We start from the raw sequence: 17343 nt of genomic DNA on the forward strand, positions 1-17343 counted from the left end.
TATCACTTCATGTCTTAGAGAGCCAGCTGCATCCTGGAGAACATATTACTCACGTTGCAACACTTAGCACTCCTTGTGGCCTTTTGCCTTGAACTCTTCTTCTCATGCCTCTTGTCTCATGGCCTTTAGAAAAATGGCCTTCTTTGCCTTCCTAAATCAAGTAAAGTTATTATTATAGGCAAATTTGCTCAATATTTCAGTCATGGTGCTAACGATACAAGGGTGCAGGAGACTGAGCAGCTGCAACCATAACTTAGATTCCTCTCCCAGCATCATCAGTGGACAGCAGACCCTAACAATGCCATTTTACTTGTGGTTGTTCTGGAAAATGAGTTTATGTTTAGGACTATTACCCAGTCTCTAAAAGTTAAAAAATGATATATGCCTTGAAGATTTTTGTTTATCTGTTAAGGCTTTATAAGTGGAAAGGTTGGGAATTTTTATTTTTTATTTTACATGTATTTATTTTTATGCCACATCTTGCAACAAAAGATTTCAGAAGGTTAAATAAGAGTCATACAGTAAACATAATAAATAAAATATAAAAGAAATGGAAAATCAGGACCTAAATTTCACCCCCCAAAAATAAGCATAAGGCTGTGTTGGACAACAAGCCGCCTAATGTGCAGGACAAAAATAAATGAAATTCATATTTAGTTCTCATTCTTAAAAAGGAGGCACATCAATTCCTTGGCAGAAAACAAAAGTTTTTACTAACACTGTATTATTAACAAAATTTTTCAAGTGGAGTTTTTTGGGGGAAGATACTGAATAATGCTACAACTAATTCTCCCCAGCATTTTATTTTAGTAGCAAATGTAGTAGCAAATTTCACATGGCTACATTTTTAGTGTCCTTCAATAAAAACCTTAGCATAATTAAATGCCACTCAGTGAAAGCAGCTCAATTAATGTGGAGGTAAATTAACATAGTGCAACTGTTGTATTTTTTTTTTTTTTTGATACTGGGATAGAATTAAGTAAGACTGGGATAGGTTCCATATTCCCTAGACTATCTTCCATAAAAGTTACTTCTGTCAGCTGGAAGGCAGAAAGATCAAGGACGACACGTTTGGAAATTGTCCCTTTTTTTTTTCCTTTTCTCTTTCGCTAAACTTAGAAACCATACGTGCATACCTGGTTTTCAGCCAGTTTTAGGTTTGGTAAAATCCGCACTTGAGCTTTGCCACTAGGAAATAAGACATTTACATGGTAGTGTAAAGGACTACTGCTTTAGAGGAAGGAAACTGGAAAAGAACAACTACACGCGTAGGCACACACACGTTAAATATGTACACATGTAAATGTATATGTATATATGTTTTAGGAAGAACACAGAAAGTAGACCAAAGTAAAGCCTTTATTACTTTCATTTGTTACATTCCCTACCTCCAATAAATACTTGCAAATTCAAGGTGATAAAGTAATTGGAAAAGACGGCTTTTTAGATAATTTGTCAAAGAATGTTTTAGTGTATCCAGATCTTAAAATCTCATAATGTTTGCAACGATTAATTTGTTGTGTAATTGTCTTCTTTTGTATCAGGTTGATAAAACAAAGCAAGTGTCCACCTATCAGGAAGTGATTCGTGGAGAGGGGATTTTACCCGACGGTGGAGAATACAAACCCCCTTCTGATTCTTTGAAAAGCAGAGACTATTACACGGATTTCCTAATTACACTGGCTGTGCCTTCGGCAGTAGCACTGGTCCTTTTTCTAATACTTGCTTATATCATGTGCTGCCGACGGGAAGGCGTGTGAGTACTTTAAAACTAATAAGAAAATTAGAGATCCTGCTAAGATAACAACATAGAAGATTCCATTAAAAGCGAAGTTTCATTTAGTTCATAAAACACTTTGTAAATGAATTGAAATTGTGTCCGAACCGCAATACTTTATTCCTTTAAAATGAATTAAAATAGTTTTGAGTCTAGTAAATCAAATTAGGGGATATAATTACTTTATTCAAAAATTATTAAGGCTAGATGTAAATTCGCACTGGCAAAACAGTCCCAAGAATAATTAAGGCTAGATATTTTGGTTATACAAGCCATCTTGTATGAGCAGAGACTGCAGAATCTACTGACATGGTAATTGCACTTAAAAAAATTGTGTTAGTTTGATCAGAAGTGATGGTCAAAACTCTTGAAATCATTCTGCTGTCAAACAGGGTAACACAATTTAATGTTTAAAATATATTTTTAAAACCCAACTTAGGAGTAAATTAATGAAAATAAGGTATAATTTGAGTAACGAGTCTTCACTTCATGAATAGTTAGTACCTTCAGGACATCTATGTCAATTAAGGTAATCTCCCAAGATTATCTGGAAGTCAGGGCAACAAAGCAAAGGATAAAAAATTAATAAAGCAGCAAGTAACAAATTCTTTCATTTTTACATGTAGCTTGATTTCATTATGTCACAGAATTTATTTCAATCAAGGCCTTGATTCTTAATCTCCATTTTTTTCATTTTTCTATGTGTTTCTCATCAGTATTCCATCGCTGTATGTGTACTCATCCAAGTAATGTCATAAACCTGGTGGCAAATGCTGCCTGGTTGCATTTAATAGTGACAATGTCAGCATTTCCACATCATGCAAGATCCCATGAGCATATAGTCTTAATGTTCCAAATATCAATGCTATTATTTAATTCATAAATTTTGTTTTGTTTCTAGGGAAAAGAGAAACATGCAAACACCAGAGTAAGTGTCTTCTTTCCTGTTATTTTCTTCATCATTTTTTCCCACCTCTCAGTTGCCCATCATGCTCCATACATGTGTGTCAAGCTTTTTTTCATTCGTCATCTTTCATAGTTTATTTCATAAATGTGAAAGCTGCTTTCTAAATAGAGATATTTAGGAAGGGTAGAAACTAAAACTAAAAAGGGTTTGAAAACTAGGATTACACAGATAAAAATTAAACCTAAAACATTTCAGATTCAGAATATTAACTTACCATTTATATTATGTGATTTCCAATCTGCATTTCTATAAACCAGAGAACAGATGAAAAGACCTTTCATACAGGTTTTCCAGAATCTACAGTAATAACCTACCATAAAATGAAACTTCTGTGAGTATTTATAAATGCCCCATCAGAAGCAAAAATATAAAAGCTATGGTAGTTTTATCTTAAATCATAGAAAATAAATAGAAAACTAGTTTGTTACTTAGGACAGCAATATTAATACAATGCTTCATAGCTTTGTTTAATAAAACACCTATGTATTTTAAAATCAGTTTATAATTTTCAGTTTTGTTATATTAAAAGTATGTGAGATGTATGCCTTTCTGAAATAGTTTATTGAATGCCCAAAGTGCAATAATGTCTTGTTATTTTAAAAGATAAAAATACTTCACAACTTTTTCAAATTGATGACCCATCAGGCTAATATATGATTTTAAATATATGTTGTTTTATTTCTTTTTGACCTAGCATCCAACTGGTCCATCACAGTGCTATTCAGAAATCTACCAAGGAGCTTCGAGACATGTCCAAGAATAGAGAGATAGCATGGCCCCTGTCAACGCTTCCTGTGTTCCACCCTGTGACTGGGGAAATGATACCTCCTTTACACACAGACAACTATGATAGCACAAACATGCCATTGATGCAAACGCAGCAGTAAGTGTCCACTTACAGCCATAATTATTAATATGCATGTATATTTTTACTAATATCTGTAAAGAACAGAGCTTTCTGTTGTTGTGTTTGTTTGTTTATAACTGGAAGAGAAAATAACAAAAGGACATTGTGTAAATCTCACCCCTACTCTCCTGACATATACAATACATTTACTTTTAGGAAATGCGCTTTTTTTTCCTCCACTGATCCAAACAAGACTACATATACCTTAATATTTAAGAAATTGACACTGATACTAAACTCAACGTTACATGTTTGCTCAAAGATGAGTTAATTATAAAAAAAAGAACCATATCCTAAGATTTCAAGTTGATTACTTTTAGAGATATTAAAATTATTTGGTTTAAACCTATTAAAATGTTATTACCATAGACCTTTGTAATCTAAATTTTTGCCTCAGAATTAAGGGTGTTTGGGTTGTTTTTTATGATCTGCTTGTATGTCAGAGCAAGCAGCTCCAATTTGGGCTATAAACACCTATTTTATTAGTGCAAACCTTGTCTAGTGCTATAGGGATCAGGGTTAGAAAGCCTGGAAAGACTTTGTAAGGAGTAGATTAGGGTGAGGGGTGAGTAAATTGTACAGTTGCATTTGGGAGACCATGCTATATAATGCTGTAATGCAGCATTATGCTACATCATATATTGCTGATATAATGTAGCCTAGTGGCCACATTTTTATATAAGGGAATGGTGGGTAAAACTGTTATTTATAAGAATATGTCTCTTTTTTTTTCTTTTTTTTTTTTAAGACGGAGTTTCGCTCCCGTTGCCCAGGCTGGAGTGCAATGGCGCGATCTCGGCTCACTGCAACCTCCGCCTCCCAGGTTCAAGTGATTCTCCTGCCTCAGCCTCCCAAGTAGCTCGGATTATAGGCACCCGCCACCATGCCCAGCTAATTTTTGTATTTTTAGTAGAGACGGGGTTTCACCATGTTGGCCAGGCTGGTCTTGAAATCCTGGCCTAGGTGATCCGCCTGCCTCGGCCTCCAAAGTACTGGGATTACAGGTGTGAGCCACCATGCCCGGCCTTTTTTCTTTTTAACCAAATATTAAAATGAGTTGAATTCAATTGCCCCAAGCACTAGAAGTCACGAAGTTGGCTTTTGAGGTCCTCCTCTTTTTCACTTTACTTTTATAGATGGAATGGCTATGCAGAAAAATCTCTCTTTCTCACTCTCTCAGTCTCTCTTTCTCTCTCACACACACAGACACATACACACCCCTTAGGATATAATATTAAAGTGAACACATTTACCTGGGAACTCTGCTGGGTACATTTTTCCCATTGAGTGCTTATTTTGTAACCAGGTAGAATGCATGTGGTAATTTGAAGATTAAATAATAATTAATATAAGTAGTATAGATAGACTAGATAAGTTTATCCAGAATACTTTAGAAACCCAAAAGTATTATGAATATTTTTCTAAAGTTCTCTAACATCACCTAGGGTCATACAGACTAAGGTGCCTGTTTATGCGCATGTGTGTATGAGAGAGTAAGTAATGGGTAGTGGGTAATTTAAGAAATGGGTGACATTGCATATGTTTACAATTTTGAATTTTTGAAACAATATATCAGAGATATAAATATTAAAGTCTACAAAATTTAGTTGTACTGAATGCAACGGATGGGTTTCTATGCTCTCTGGTGGTCAGTAGCCCACCTATTATGGGTCATCATAAAACCCAGTTTACTGGGATTAGATACTGATGAGAAAAATTGGTAAAATTTCAAGAATATTGTAATAATTCAGAGTTTAACAACCTCTTACCCCATTTTTAGATGAAAATTATGAAATGGCTTTATCATTCATTTTCAAAATGAAAAGAATTTGTACTTATTCTTTAAGGTTATTATTTCTGATATTGTTTACCCTAGCGTGCCAGTGAAATGTTGACAGATATCCTTCAAAAATGGAATGGTCAAATACACTTGGAAAAAAGTAGTAGCAACATTGCAGAATTCTAACATGAAACAAATCCTGTAGCTAACCAAATTGTTTATGAATGATAAATTCAGTATACTTAGTATGAATGTGAAGATGAAATGCATGCCCTTTTAAGAAGGGTTAATTAATAAGTACAAGGCAGCATTATCCAAGCATATACCTGGTTATCGAGTACTGTAATGTAAAGGTTTTATTTCTCTGTTTTTTAAGCTACAACAGTCTTCAGTCCCTTAGTGTGTTGATACACTATGTGAATCCATAGGAAAAGGTCAGAATAGGTAACTCTTCAAAGAACAGTTTGAGAAATGCTTCTGTTGAGAATGTAACAAACAATGCTATAGAATTTTAGAGTAGAAAACTAGTTATAATGAGTAGGGGAACTTGAATATGTTTGTAAATCAATAAAACTCTATTGCTAGTGAAATTTGAGAGGAAAAAGGTTGCTGTCTTTTTAAGATAACCCTTTCTAGCCACATATATTGAAAATAAGAATAGCTCCTTAAAAAGTATTTTGATTCCCTGTGGTTAGAATTTTGCAATGTTGCTACTAATATACAAGCAAAATAAAATTTTCTATCTAGTTTACACCAAATGGATCTTTCTGGTCCTTCCATAACCCCATCAAGACTGTCATTAGGTTGATCAGATCTCTCTATTTGCAAATGCAATAGGCTATTACATTGAACTTGCAACAATTTAAACGCATACTTATTTTTAAGTCCAGAAAACCTTCACATTACTCAGATTTCTGCTAATGGAAAAGCTCCATTAACTAGCACTTCTATATAAATAGGGTACATAGATAATTGATGATGTTCACAATGATTATTCTGAGGCACTGCAGGATCATCAAGTGCGTCTGACTCATCAGAGGAAAATTAAATTACATTCGGTGTCGTTTCAGTGTTGAGTGTATATTATCTTTCTTTTATTCTTAGAAATGGATAATATGTGCACAGTCTCTATGGTAACTCCCTATAAGCCAGAATATGTGATTAACCTCATTTTCCAACCATGCCAGATAATAGGGAATTTATTGTATGGGGTTCATCATAGCTGTCCTTTATGCAAATTCAACTTTTACTTTTTACCATAAAAAACAGCCATGTTTTAAAAGTTTTACTTCAGCACTGAGTAGACACACACAAATATTTTGGTCATTTGGATTGAATTGAATTCTCAAGATTAAAATGCGATATTATATTTGGGGAGGCATTACAGTACTCAATAACCAGGTATATGCTTGGATAATGCTGCCTTGTACTTATTAATTTACCCTTCCTATAAAGGCATGCATTTCATCTTCACATTCATACTAAGTGTAGTGAATTTATCATTCATAAACAATTTTTAGCTAGCCAAAGGATTTCATGTTTATTCTTCAGATTGATACCGGAAATATTCAGAGATGGATATGGCTAAAGGTTTATATTGGCTTCTAAGCAAGACTCAAGAATATTCAAAGCTTTCTTTCAAAACTGCATAAAACTAGTTTGTTCCTTTAAACAAGTCAATTTACATCAGAGGTATAGAGAACTCACAATGTTATGTAATGAATGGCTGCCACCATTATCAATTACATAGTAATATTTTCTTTTTGGTAGAATGTTTCACAGAGCTCCAGACTGGCACCATAAATTAGTCAGTAAGAAAAAATGTTTAATCATTTGCAGATGATAAATTTGAGACACTGATAAGAGACAAAGTTAAGTTAGGTCAGAACTGAGATTAGATTATTTACCTATCCTGATATCTAGGCAGGGATAGATAGTGTCGGTCATTGACCTCAGAAGGATCTCTGATTTAGGTTATAAGCAAAATGAATAAAGAGGCAGTGGAAAGGGAAGCTGGAGCAGAACCTGGAGATGTAGCACATGCCTAGAAATGAGGTGTTTCATTTTGTACTGTGTTTCTTTTGCTTTTCAAATTACAGAGACAATATAAATAGGCTGTTAAAACTATCACATAGTCTAGAAATGTAAGGCAAACTTAATTTGATCTTGGCTAATGTGTTTATTCTTTAATAAACTTTTTATTTTGGAATGATTGTAGAGGTACAGGAAAGCTACAAAGATAATAGACAGTTCCCAGATACGCCTCAGCCAGTTTCTCCCGTTGTTAACATCTTATGGTACCATGGTACATTTGTCACAATGAGGAACCCAGTATCGGTATTTTACTGTTACCTAGACTTCAGACTTTTTTCAGATGTCATTCGTTTTTCCACTAATGTCCTTTTTCTGTTCTAAGGATTCCATCTAGGACACAATAATCACTATGTCTCCTTAGTCTCCTCAGATCTGGCATTTTCTTAGACCTTTCTTGTGTCCCATGACCTCGACAGTCATGAGGAGCTATAGCCAGGTATTGTGTAGTATGTCCCTCATGCCCTCATATATTAAGTTTTTCTGCATCTGTACTTAGTTATCTTTGTAGCCTAGTGAATAAGTGTTGCCATTAATAGCAGGAATAATTTTTTCCCCTATAGACATTCGTCTTATTTATTACGATTAATTCCTGGAAATCACATTGTAAAGTAATTCTTAAAAGTAAATTGACGTTGCCCAAAGAATCATTGTTGTGACTGGGGTTATGTTTGTGACCAAAGACTTCACATCAAAAATCTATTACATATTTGACCGGTGTACCTCAATGATTGCCCTTTGTCATTATTTAAATGAAAAAAATTTAATTCCAAGTAATAACATTTTAGGTCATCAAAGGAATGCCAAGAGAGAGTCTAGCCTTGTTCCCAAACCACGTTGTGTCAGAATCACCATAGAGCTTTTACAGTACACATTCTGGGGCTCTGAGTATGGGAATTTGGAGTCTGGTGGGAGTGTATGTTATGGTAGAGCTCCTGCAGAGAGCTTCTCCACAAAGATTGAGAATTCCTGGCTTAATCAAAAGACTTAAGTTTCAGGATTGGAAAATCCAGAGCTCTGAGTAAGAAGGGTTGTTATTCACATTCCTCTACATGGAGTTTTAAAAGGGGAACAGTTTTTCCTAAATTCCCCCATGTGAAACTGAAAGAAGAGCAGTCCACGCACATTGTCTAGGAGGTTGGAGCTGTTTGGGAGTTTATACTTCTCAGCCTCTAGACTCTTCCATACCTCCCTAAACTGCCTGAGGAAAATGGTGTGGAGAGGTTGAGAGATGAGAGCTGATCAGAAAACAGTGCCTGGAACAGCTGAAAGCCATTGAAAAAATGTTATTTTGTAGTCTTATGCTTGGGGAAAGGGACATTGACTGGAGGATCCCAAATATTTGATTTTCTAAAAAATAATTTATTATTATATTAAATTTGTAGTGAGGTATGCTGTCTTTTGGGGAAAGATCTGCCTCTTCACTATTCTTTTCTTATGCCAACATCAATACCAATTGATTTTTTTGGAGTGGTAGGCATCTTCATGAGGCCCCTTAGGTAATGAATAATTGGGGATAGTACTCCACACATTTTTCAGGAAGATATTAATTTGCTACACAAAAATTTTCCTTATTCATTATTCTAAACATAATTCCTAATCCAGGATAATTGGGTCTCTCTCAAAACAGGAGATAGGTTGTACTTAATCTTTTGAAAATTAACAAGTATAAAAGTAGAATTAAGTCTTCTAATTGAAGACAGTATCTAATCATTTTAGCTTTTATTTAAATATTTTTCCATTTGTCCTGCTTTTGGTCACAATGACAACTAACTTTATGGTAAAATTCCATAAATAAAAATTAAGTTTTAATAAAAGTTAATATCAGTTGAAGACAGTGTTTCAGGGGACTAGATTATGGTGTCCTGTTGAGAAGTATCAAGCAGCCAAGAGTATTTCAGAGCCATTGTTTTCCAAAAATATATAACTATTTCTTATTGTTAAATGATATCACCATACTAACTGAAAAGTGAAATGTTTTGTATTTCACACAACTAATGTCATTTTCTTTCAACTCTGGCATGGATTCTGTGGCTTTATGCAAATCATCATTTTGCTTTTTAGTTTGAAACAAGTAGCAACATAATCAGTTGATAATCATCAACCTTACAGAATTATGGTATAGGGTATCCAAGAATGTCAAATTACTTTAAAATGGTTGTACAAATAAGAAATAATTATGTACTCCCCCTAACTCACTTATTTATTAATTTGCAAGTTATTACTCTTGCATTCTTAAAGAATGAAGTTTGTGCAATGACTAATTTACACAATTTTCTATTTAAATGCATGAAATTAATGAACATAAAATGAGAAAATAATTAATGCTAATAATTTAGTTACAGTTTTCTTAAATTCCTACATAATGCAGTTTACACAAAATAACTTTTCACTTAGTCTAATAATCATTAAATTGTTTTATGACTTTATTAAGGTCCCTCCTTGGAAGGATTATAGGGCCTCTATTTGAAGTTGACCCCCCGCTCCTGTATAATTGCCTTTAGCAGCCTGCTCTCACCAAAGATGAGAATTCGCCACTTTTTTCCTGCATTCTCTGCATCTTAACTAGCAGAGTTGGGGTTGAAGACATTTTTCCAGTATGCCTGAAGCAGTGCTGTTACAAAGTATGTCCCTTCAACTCTTAAATGAAATACACAGTTTTAAATATGCCCATCATAGATGTATTCACACTTTAATACTTACAGGTTCGCATTTAGTTACAAGTTTGGGAAGCCACAAAAACAGAGCTATGTGCATACATCTTGGAGACTCAAGGGTCTCCTTCAAAACACGAGATGGGTTGTACCCAATCAGGGGAAGTTGAATCTCAGTATTTTTTTGGTTGAGCACCTTTTTGCACACATAAGCACTTTTAATATAACTCATCTAAGTTTCCTTTGAAATTGCAAGGAGTGCATGAGCATTGTTCAAATCCAACCACTTAGAACACGCACTATGGATACTTTTCAGTCCCTAAATCAATATAAGACACACAGTTGCTTTCTTATGCATCTTCTCCAAATTTCTTGCTAGTTTGTGTGTGGCATTTTTCTCAACCAGCCATCTCTTTTCACCTAGCGCAGCCCATTGTGATTTAGAAAGTTTAGCAATGTAGCAAAAGGGGAAAAAACGGAGGCTAGAAAAGAAATGACAGGGCATAGGTTGACTTTGATCAGTGGTTTCCAAGCTAAATTCCACAGAAAGGTCAGTTGGGAGGGCCAACAAGAGAAGTGGGGGTCATCCAACTACCTCATCCAAATGCTGATTTTGAATTTGGAGGATCCTTAATCTAGTGCTTTCGGAAAACGTGTGTCTTTGTTTACTAACCACTACCTATGTTAGAACACCTACATTCTATACTTTCTTTATCCTGTTTGATTTTTGTATTTTGTCAAAATGTGTTGATTCAATCTGCTAACAGGCTAGGTAGAGCTAGAGATGGTAAGGAATGAGGAAGTGCTTGTGTGTGGTGTGTGCCTATGTGTACAAGGCGCACTGTGTTCGTTTTGAGTGTAGAATAGACCCAGATCAGTTATACCTGAGTAGGTAAAATAAAACACATCCTCCCACCCTGTGTGAGATGCCCATCTAATTGCATTTTGGCTTCTGTAGTAAAGATGTTTGCCTTGCCATCTTTAAATGTAGAACTTATTCCCTCTTTGTAGTTTATAAATTGATCTTTTTACTTTTGTGACCAAAACCAATATAAATACATTGTGTGAAATTCTGAAAGAACAAACAAGCTAAAAAAGAAATACTCCTCTAGCCTACACAAGGATAAGGCTGATAAATAACAATAAAAAAGAATATAATCGTTGGGATGAATTATTAAGTAACTTCCTCAAACTGTGTTAGAGTTGAGTTTATTATTTCCCTAGTAATATCTTTAAAGTGGAACTGAAACATTAAAAAAAATCTCTCAAAGGTGTTACCTGTAGATGAAATTAAGAGTTTAAACAGCATTTAATTAGCACACACTGTTTTCCACTTTAGATTGTTGTATTTGGAACATAATATTTGCCTGGCTGAAGTAATTCATATCAGTGGTTTTCAAACTGTTTTTTACAGATTTCTTAGAATTGCTGTAGGGGCCAGCATGAGGGACAAAGAAAACAAAGCTGACAGGATTCCTGACTCCCTTGTTTCAACCCAGGCAACCTCACATTTATCTGTTTTGTACATCACAGTTCTGCTTAGGGTTTCAATTAAGAGGAATCCCAGTGCTAAAGAGAAAACAAAAAACTGAAAATCCCCAGCTTGGATCAAACTTTATTATAAAGGACTGACTCCTAGAGTTTCTTCCATACAGAACCTAAATTGTACATTTTCATAAACTAATTTTAGTATCAATATGTGAAACTAAATCTGTAAGTTAATAAATGTATATACTTTATAATGTTTACTTCTGAGGATACTAAACAAAATATGATGGTTCTTATTGTTAATATACTTTAGGGCAATTAAATATTATGTACAGAGAATACAATGACAATCAGCATGTGAATGAAAGCATGCTAAATGGTATCCTAACTGTGGGTTGCTTAGAGAGTGAGGATGCATAGGAAGGTGGTTCTTGAGATTTTTTTAATTAAAAATAATATGTTAAAAATTTTAATAACATTTCTTATGGGAATTTTTAAACTATAAGAGTAATACCTGTATGCTGTTCTGAGTTGAGTTTTCAAGAACAAATGGGAGCTGATTGTGTACAGGACATGGTAGTAGCCATGGTGGTTGGTTGTTGGCTTCAAGCAGACATGGGGCACTCCATGTAGGAGTGAGATATATTGTGGCTTTCCAGGCCACATTAAGAAATCTGAAATTTAATCTGCAGATAGATACAAGGAAATATTGAAATGTGTGTTATTTAATCAGATTTGTGTCTTAGAACAGTGGTCCCCAACCTTTTTGGCACCAGGAACTGGTTTCATGTCAGACCAGGAGTGGGGGATGGTTTGGGGTGATCCAAGTGCATTGCATTTATTATGTACTTTATCTCTATTATTACATTGGAATATATAATGAAATATTATATGACTCACCATAGTGTAGAATCAGTGGGAGCCCTGAGCTTGTTTCCCTGCAACTAGACAGTACCATCAGGGGGTGATGGGGGACAGTGACAGATCATCAGGCATTAGATTCTCATAAGGAGTGCACAACCTAGATCCCTCGCATACGCAGTTCACGATAGGGTTCACGCTCCTATGACCGTCTACTGCTGCCACTGGTCTGACAGGAGGCAGAACCCAGGTGGTAATGTGAGTGATGGGGAGCACCTGTAAATACAGATGAGGTTTCAATGGCTTACCTGCCACTCACCTCCTGCTGCACAGCCCAGTTCCATGGCCCAGGGGTTGGGGACCCCTGTCTTAGAAGATTATTCTGACAGCAATGTGCACAGTGGATTATGAGGGGACAAGAATGTAAATGAGGAAACAAGTCAATCCCCTTACAACGATCCAAGTGAGAAATGATGATGGCTTCAACCAAGTTAGCAATGGAGATGGGGAAGAATGGGGCAGATCCAAATGAGACAGAAAGAAATGTCAAAAGTCCCTAAGTGGTTGAATGTGGAGACTGAAGGAGAGGGAAGGAACAAGGATGACTTCTGCATTCCGCCAATGCATCTGGATGCATGGCCAGTGTCATTCCTGACATGAAGATAAAAGAGCACACATGTTTGGGATAGTGAATGAAGGTGGTTATATATGTTGTTCCATGAAAATGTGTGATCTGGATCTGAAAGTGTATAGGTTAAGAGCACAAGCCACTGTGTTCACATCTTTACCTACCATGTCCTAGCTATGTGGCCCTGGATCTCCAAGGCTATTTCTTCACCCATAAAATGGGAAAAATATTAACACCTACCTCTTAGGGTTGTTGTGAGGTACTTTAGAGTATAGCCCGTAGTGAAAATTTCATGCATGTTATCAAATATTGTTAATTTTTATTCTCCTCAGACCTCAGTTTCCTCATCTGTAAGCTCATGAAAGGGGAGGGGAATTGTGCTGGATTACATGACTGGGGTCATAGTTTACCCGTAAAGTTTTTCATTCTAGTATGTCTGCTCTCTATTTACAAGTGTGTAAACAAACAGTTTTACTCAAAAATGTTCATCATTTCTAGGAATTTGCCACATCAGACTCAGATTCCCCAACAGCAGACTACAGGTGAGTGCTAAGAATAATAAATTGATGTTTATGAATGAATCTAATAGATTAAAAGATAATTATGGCACTATATAATTTATGAAGCTTTAGCTTCACCAAATAAGGCAAAACACTTGTGTCATTCCTTAATCAGACTTAAAACCTCAGAATAATAGCTTAGATTATTACATAGATTGGCATCAGAATGATAAACACAGGGCAAATGATCTTAGAGCAAAAGCATCCATGGAGGTCCTGTCTAATTAAGGAAGACTGAATGAAACCCCTTTCCTTCAGTGAAGCTCCCTATTCTTCCCCTTGGTATGAAAGATTCTTAGCTTGGATGCATCCAGGATTTGTCTCAGTAAGTGAGCAGCTTGAAACTGACTCTTACAAAAGGAAACCATTGTGACTAATCACCGAGGCTTCAGGGGGATAAATGAGAAATGGCTGGCCTGGTTTTAAAGCCGCTTTAAAAAGCTGTTATAACATGACCAATGACAACAAGATGGCGGACAATTCTCCTTGGATTATTCTATTTCCCTAAGGCTTGCTTTCTTTATTTCTTTCAAGTGTCCCTAAAAATTTTCCACAGCCAATTATTTCATTCATCTCTATACTGAGTAGATAACTTATTCATGATTGTCTTCTAATTAGTGGTTGATTCCTAGTTCTAATTGCCAGGCAACCATTAATGCCTTTGTAGCTCTTTTGGAAAAGCAAGAGAAGTTTCAAAAATGTAAGTTGGGTGTGGAATTCTGAGTATGAATAGTGGCATTGTGGTAGGGAAACTATTAAGTAAGTCTCTTAAAAACTTCAGGCACATACAGAAATGTATTGGATGTTTTCATTCAGAAATTGTCTTCTCTATTACTGCTTTCGTGAATTTAAGGAGATTTTCGTTTGACAACTTTTCAAAGATTTGAGGCAAGTATAATGAAATTGTTCATCAGATTTTCATTACAAGATAATGTTTATCAGAATTTTTCCCTACAATTTTGATTACTTGTTTTAATTAAATGCTAACATGTTTCAACAAGACTGTTCAATATATTGACGTGTTGGTGCTACTTTGTAAGCATTCAGGAGATTGATGAAGGAACAAACTTTGTTATAAAAATGAGTCACCTAAAGAGAGAAAAAGGATAAATGAATCCCTACTACCACTAATTTCACAGCTATTTTTTTAAAGGAAAATTTCTAAAAGAATACTTCTACAATAGAAATGATAGAACTTCTCTGTCATTAACCTTGTAGCTTCCATCTGTCCTAAGATGTCTATCTTCTGATTCTTAATTATTTCAGGCATGGAGTGAATAGGAAGGAAGCAATTTCTAGAAAAACAGTAAATATTTATTTTGAGTATTTAAAAATCCAGATTTTACTTACCCACTAGGGGAATTAGGAAACTTGAGTAGATGATATTAGGGCAATTTGTTTAGTAGTCACATAGATTTTTTAGCAAGTATTCTTGTTAACTTGCTACATTTTAGTAATACAGAGCACTTCCAAATACAAGGACAATTTATGCCTAAACAAATATAAGAGACAAAGAGTTTTCCTAGGGGATTTTAAGGTTGTTTAACCCAATTTATAAAATTATTATTCTGAAATAGATTTTAGGGAGCAGGTATTTTGCTTGAGTCAAGAAAGCTTTGCTCTCCTTTTTAGTTAACACTAGAGCCTATTACCTTCTTGTTTTCTTAACATTTTTCTGCAATTTGGATCATATTATTGACGAAAGTACAGTATCTCCTCTTGGTTGTTTTGTTGTTATTGTTTTTTTTAGTGAGTCCCCAAAATATCTTAAGTGCCAAAGGGAGAGAGACCACCCTAGCATTTTTTTACAATTATGAAAGATTGGTGTGTTTGTGCCTCTGGTACATTTAAAACTAAATGGAGGCCGGGTGCGGTGGCTCATACCTGTAATCCCAGCACTTTGGGAGGCCAAAGCAGGTGGATCACCTGAGGTCAGGAGTTCAAGACCAGCCTGCCCGACATGGCGAAGCCCCGTCTCTACTAAAAAAATACAAAAATTAGCTGGGCATGGTGGCATACACCTGTAATCCCAGCTACTTGGGAGGCTGAGGCAGAAAAATCACTTGAACCTGGGAGGTGGAGGTTGCAGTGAGCCAAGATCGCGCCATTGTACTCCAGCCTGGGCAACAGAGTGAGACTCTGAATCAAAAAAAGAAAAAGAAAAAGAAAAAAAAAAACCTAAATGGAGGCATGCCTCCTGGAGAGAAGGGCTAATGGGCAGTTTACATTCCTTATTTCCATTCTGTTCATTTAAATGAAAAAGTTTATTTCTCAATTTCTAAATTCTTCTATCTGAAAATGCATGGATTTAGTGCTGTTTATATATTTTTGTGAATACGGCAGCTTTTCTTCTTTTTCTTTTACCCTGATTATCCTAATACTGCAAAGAGGCAGCTACATTTATGCATGATTATCATCAAACAGTAACTGGAGTTTTCCAGGTACCACAAAACATTATGCACATGTCAGTTTTCTTTATGAAGGTAATTTAGGCACAAGAGTTTGCGTCTTGGATATAAAGTAATTTTATTTGTAGCTACCTATATGGAATTTATCAGGGGAAAGTATATCTTGAAGTTGTTTTTTTTTTTTTCATTTAGTTCCTTGTTTTCTTTTAAATTCCCATCAAAGCTTTAAGAAATGAACTAGCTGCTGGTGTTGTGTTCCTGGACTTGAGCACTAGCTGAGATAATAGAGCAGTTAAAAGCTGACAATCACACTAACTTTTGGACTAGGCCCAAACCATTAGGTTTGATGCCCCTTCAGGTTTTCTCATTTTCTCTGCCCTACCAGCCCACATGATATTTTTTTAAAAGCCACGATTAAATGGTACAGTTATACATCCTGCAGTTAACCTCCATTCTTTTTGTTTATTGTGGGAGGAATTTTCAGACTGTACCTTTTGGGAAATACAAAATATTATAGCTTTGGTCCAAGAAGGAGAAGACTAATTTAGAATGTTTTCTTAAAAAAACCAAATACAGAGAAATAATGCAATGTAATTATTTTACATTGTATTAAGAAGATGGAAACTTTCTCCTTGCCATAATTTGCTTTGCTCAAAATCTAAAAGTATCCATGCCCTAACTCCTGCCCATATTCATTCTTACACATTGCAGGTAAATGGTATCCCTGAAGAAAGAAAACTGACTGAAGCAATGAATTTATAATCAGACAATATAGCAGTTATATCACATTTCTTTTCTCTTCCAATAATGCATGAGCTTTTCTGGCATATGTTATGCATGTTGGCAGTATTAAGTGTACACCAAATAATACAACATAACTTTCATTTTACTAATGTATTTTTTTGTACTTAAAGCATTTTTGACAATTTGTAAAACATTGATGACTTTATATTTGTTACAATAAAAGTTGATCTTTAAAATAAATATTATTAATGAAGCCTAATGACTGGTGAAATTTACTTCAATAAACTATTTGCTTCCTATTTAGTAGAAATCTTTTAATCGCTAGAAACAGGTTTATGTGTTCATTCTCATTCCACAAGACTTTAGTGCTTCCTATAAATATATAAAATGCCTGTGCCTCAGTGTTCCAGTTGAGCAACCCATTTAAATAATACTTTAACTCTTGTGGCCTGTAAATCCTGTTGTTTTATATACCACT

General features: G+C 35.1%; 2 protein-coding genes across 18 annotated transcripts in view; one reads left to right on the top strand and one right to left on the bottom strand.

The window, feature by feature from the left end:
- Positions 1 to 17124, top strand: part of SGCE (sarcoglycan epsilon) — a 70820-nt gene extending 53696 nt beyond the window's left edge. For 3 of the 12 annotated variants that reach the window (XM_054558896.2, XM_054558899.2, XM_054558902.2), the window contains 6 exons: positions 1545 to 1756; positions 2679 to 2705; positions 3439 to 3627; positions 13652 to 13695; positions 14567 to 14601; positions 16833 to 17124. In XM_054558896.2, the coding sequence (XP_054414871.1) occupies positions 1545 to 1756; positions 2679 to 2705; positions 3439 to 3627; positions 13652 to 13695; positions 14567 to 14601; positions 16833 to 16883 (558 nt within the window). In that variant the 3' untranslated portion in view covers positions 16884 to 17124. 12 annotated transcript variants of the gene reach the window in all.
- The window catches only part of CASD1 (CAS1 domain containing 1), a 92093-nt gene continuing 81570 nt past the window's right edge, over positions 6821 to 17343 (bottom strand). For 2 of the 6 annotated variants that reach the window (XR_010140878.1, XR_010140879.1), the window contains one exon: positions 6821 to 14802. The gene's annotated coding sequence lies outside the window, so the exon portion shown is untranslated. Of the gene's footprint in view, positions 15206 to 17343 lie in introns of all 6 variants that reach the window. The other 4 variants (XR_010140877.1, XR_010140881.1, XR_008527094.2 and 1 more) reach the window with 2 other exon arrangements.

This window comes from Pongo abelii, chromosome 6 (assembly GCF_028885655.2).
Source record: "Pongo abelii isolate AG06213 chromosome 6, NHGRI_mPonAbe1-v2.0_pri, whole genome shotgun sequence".
Lineage (NCBI taxonomy): Eukaryota > Metazoa > Chordata > Mammalia > Primates > Hominidae > Pongo > Pongo abelii.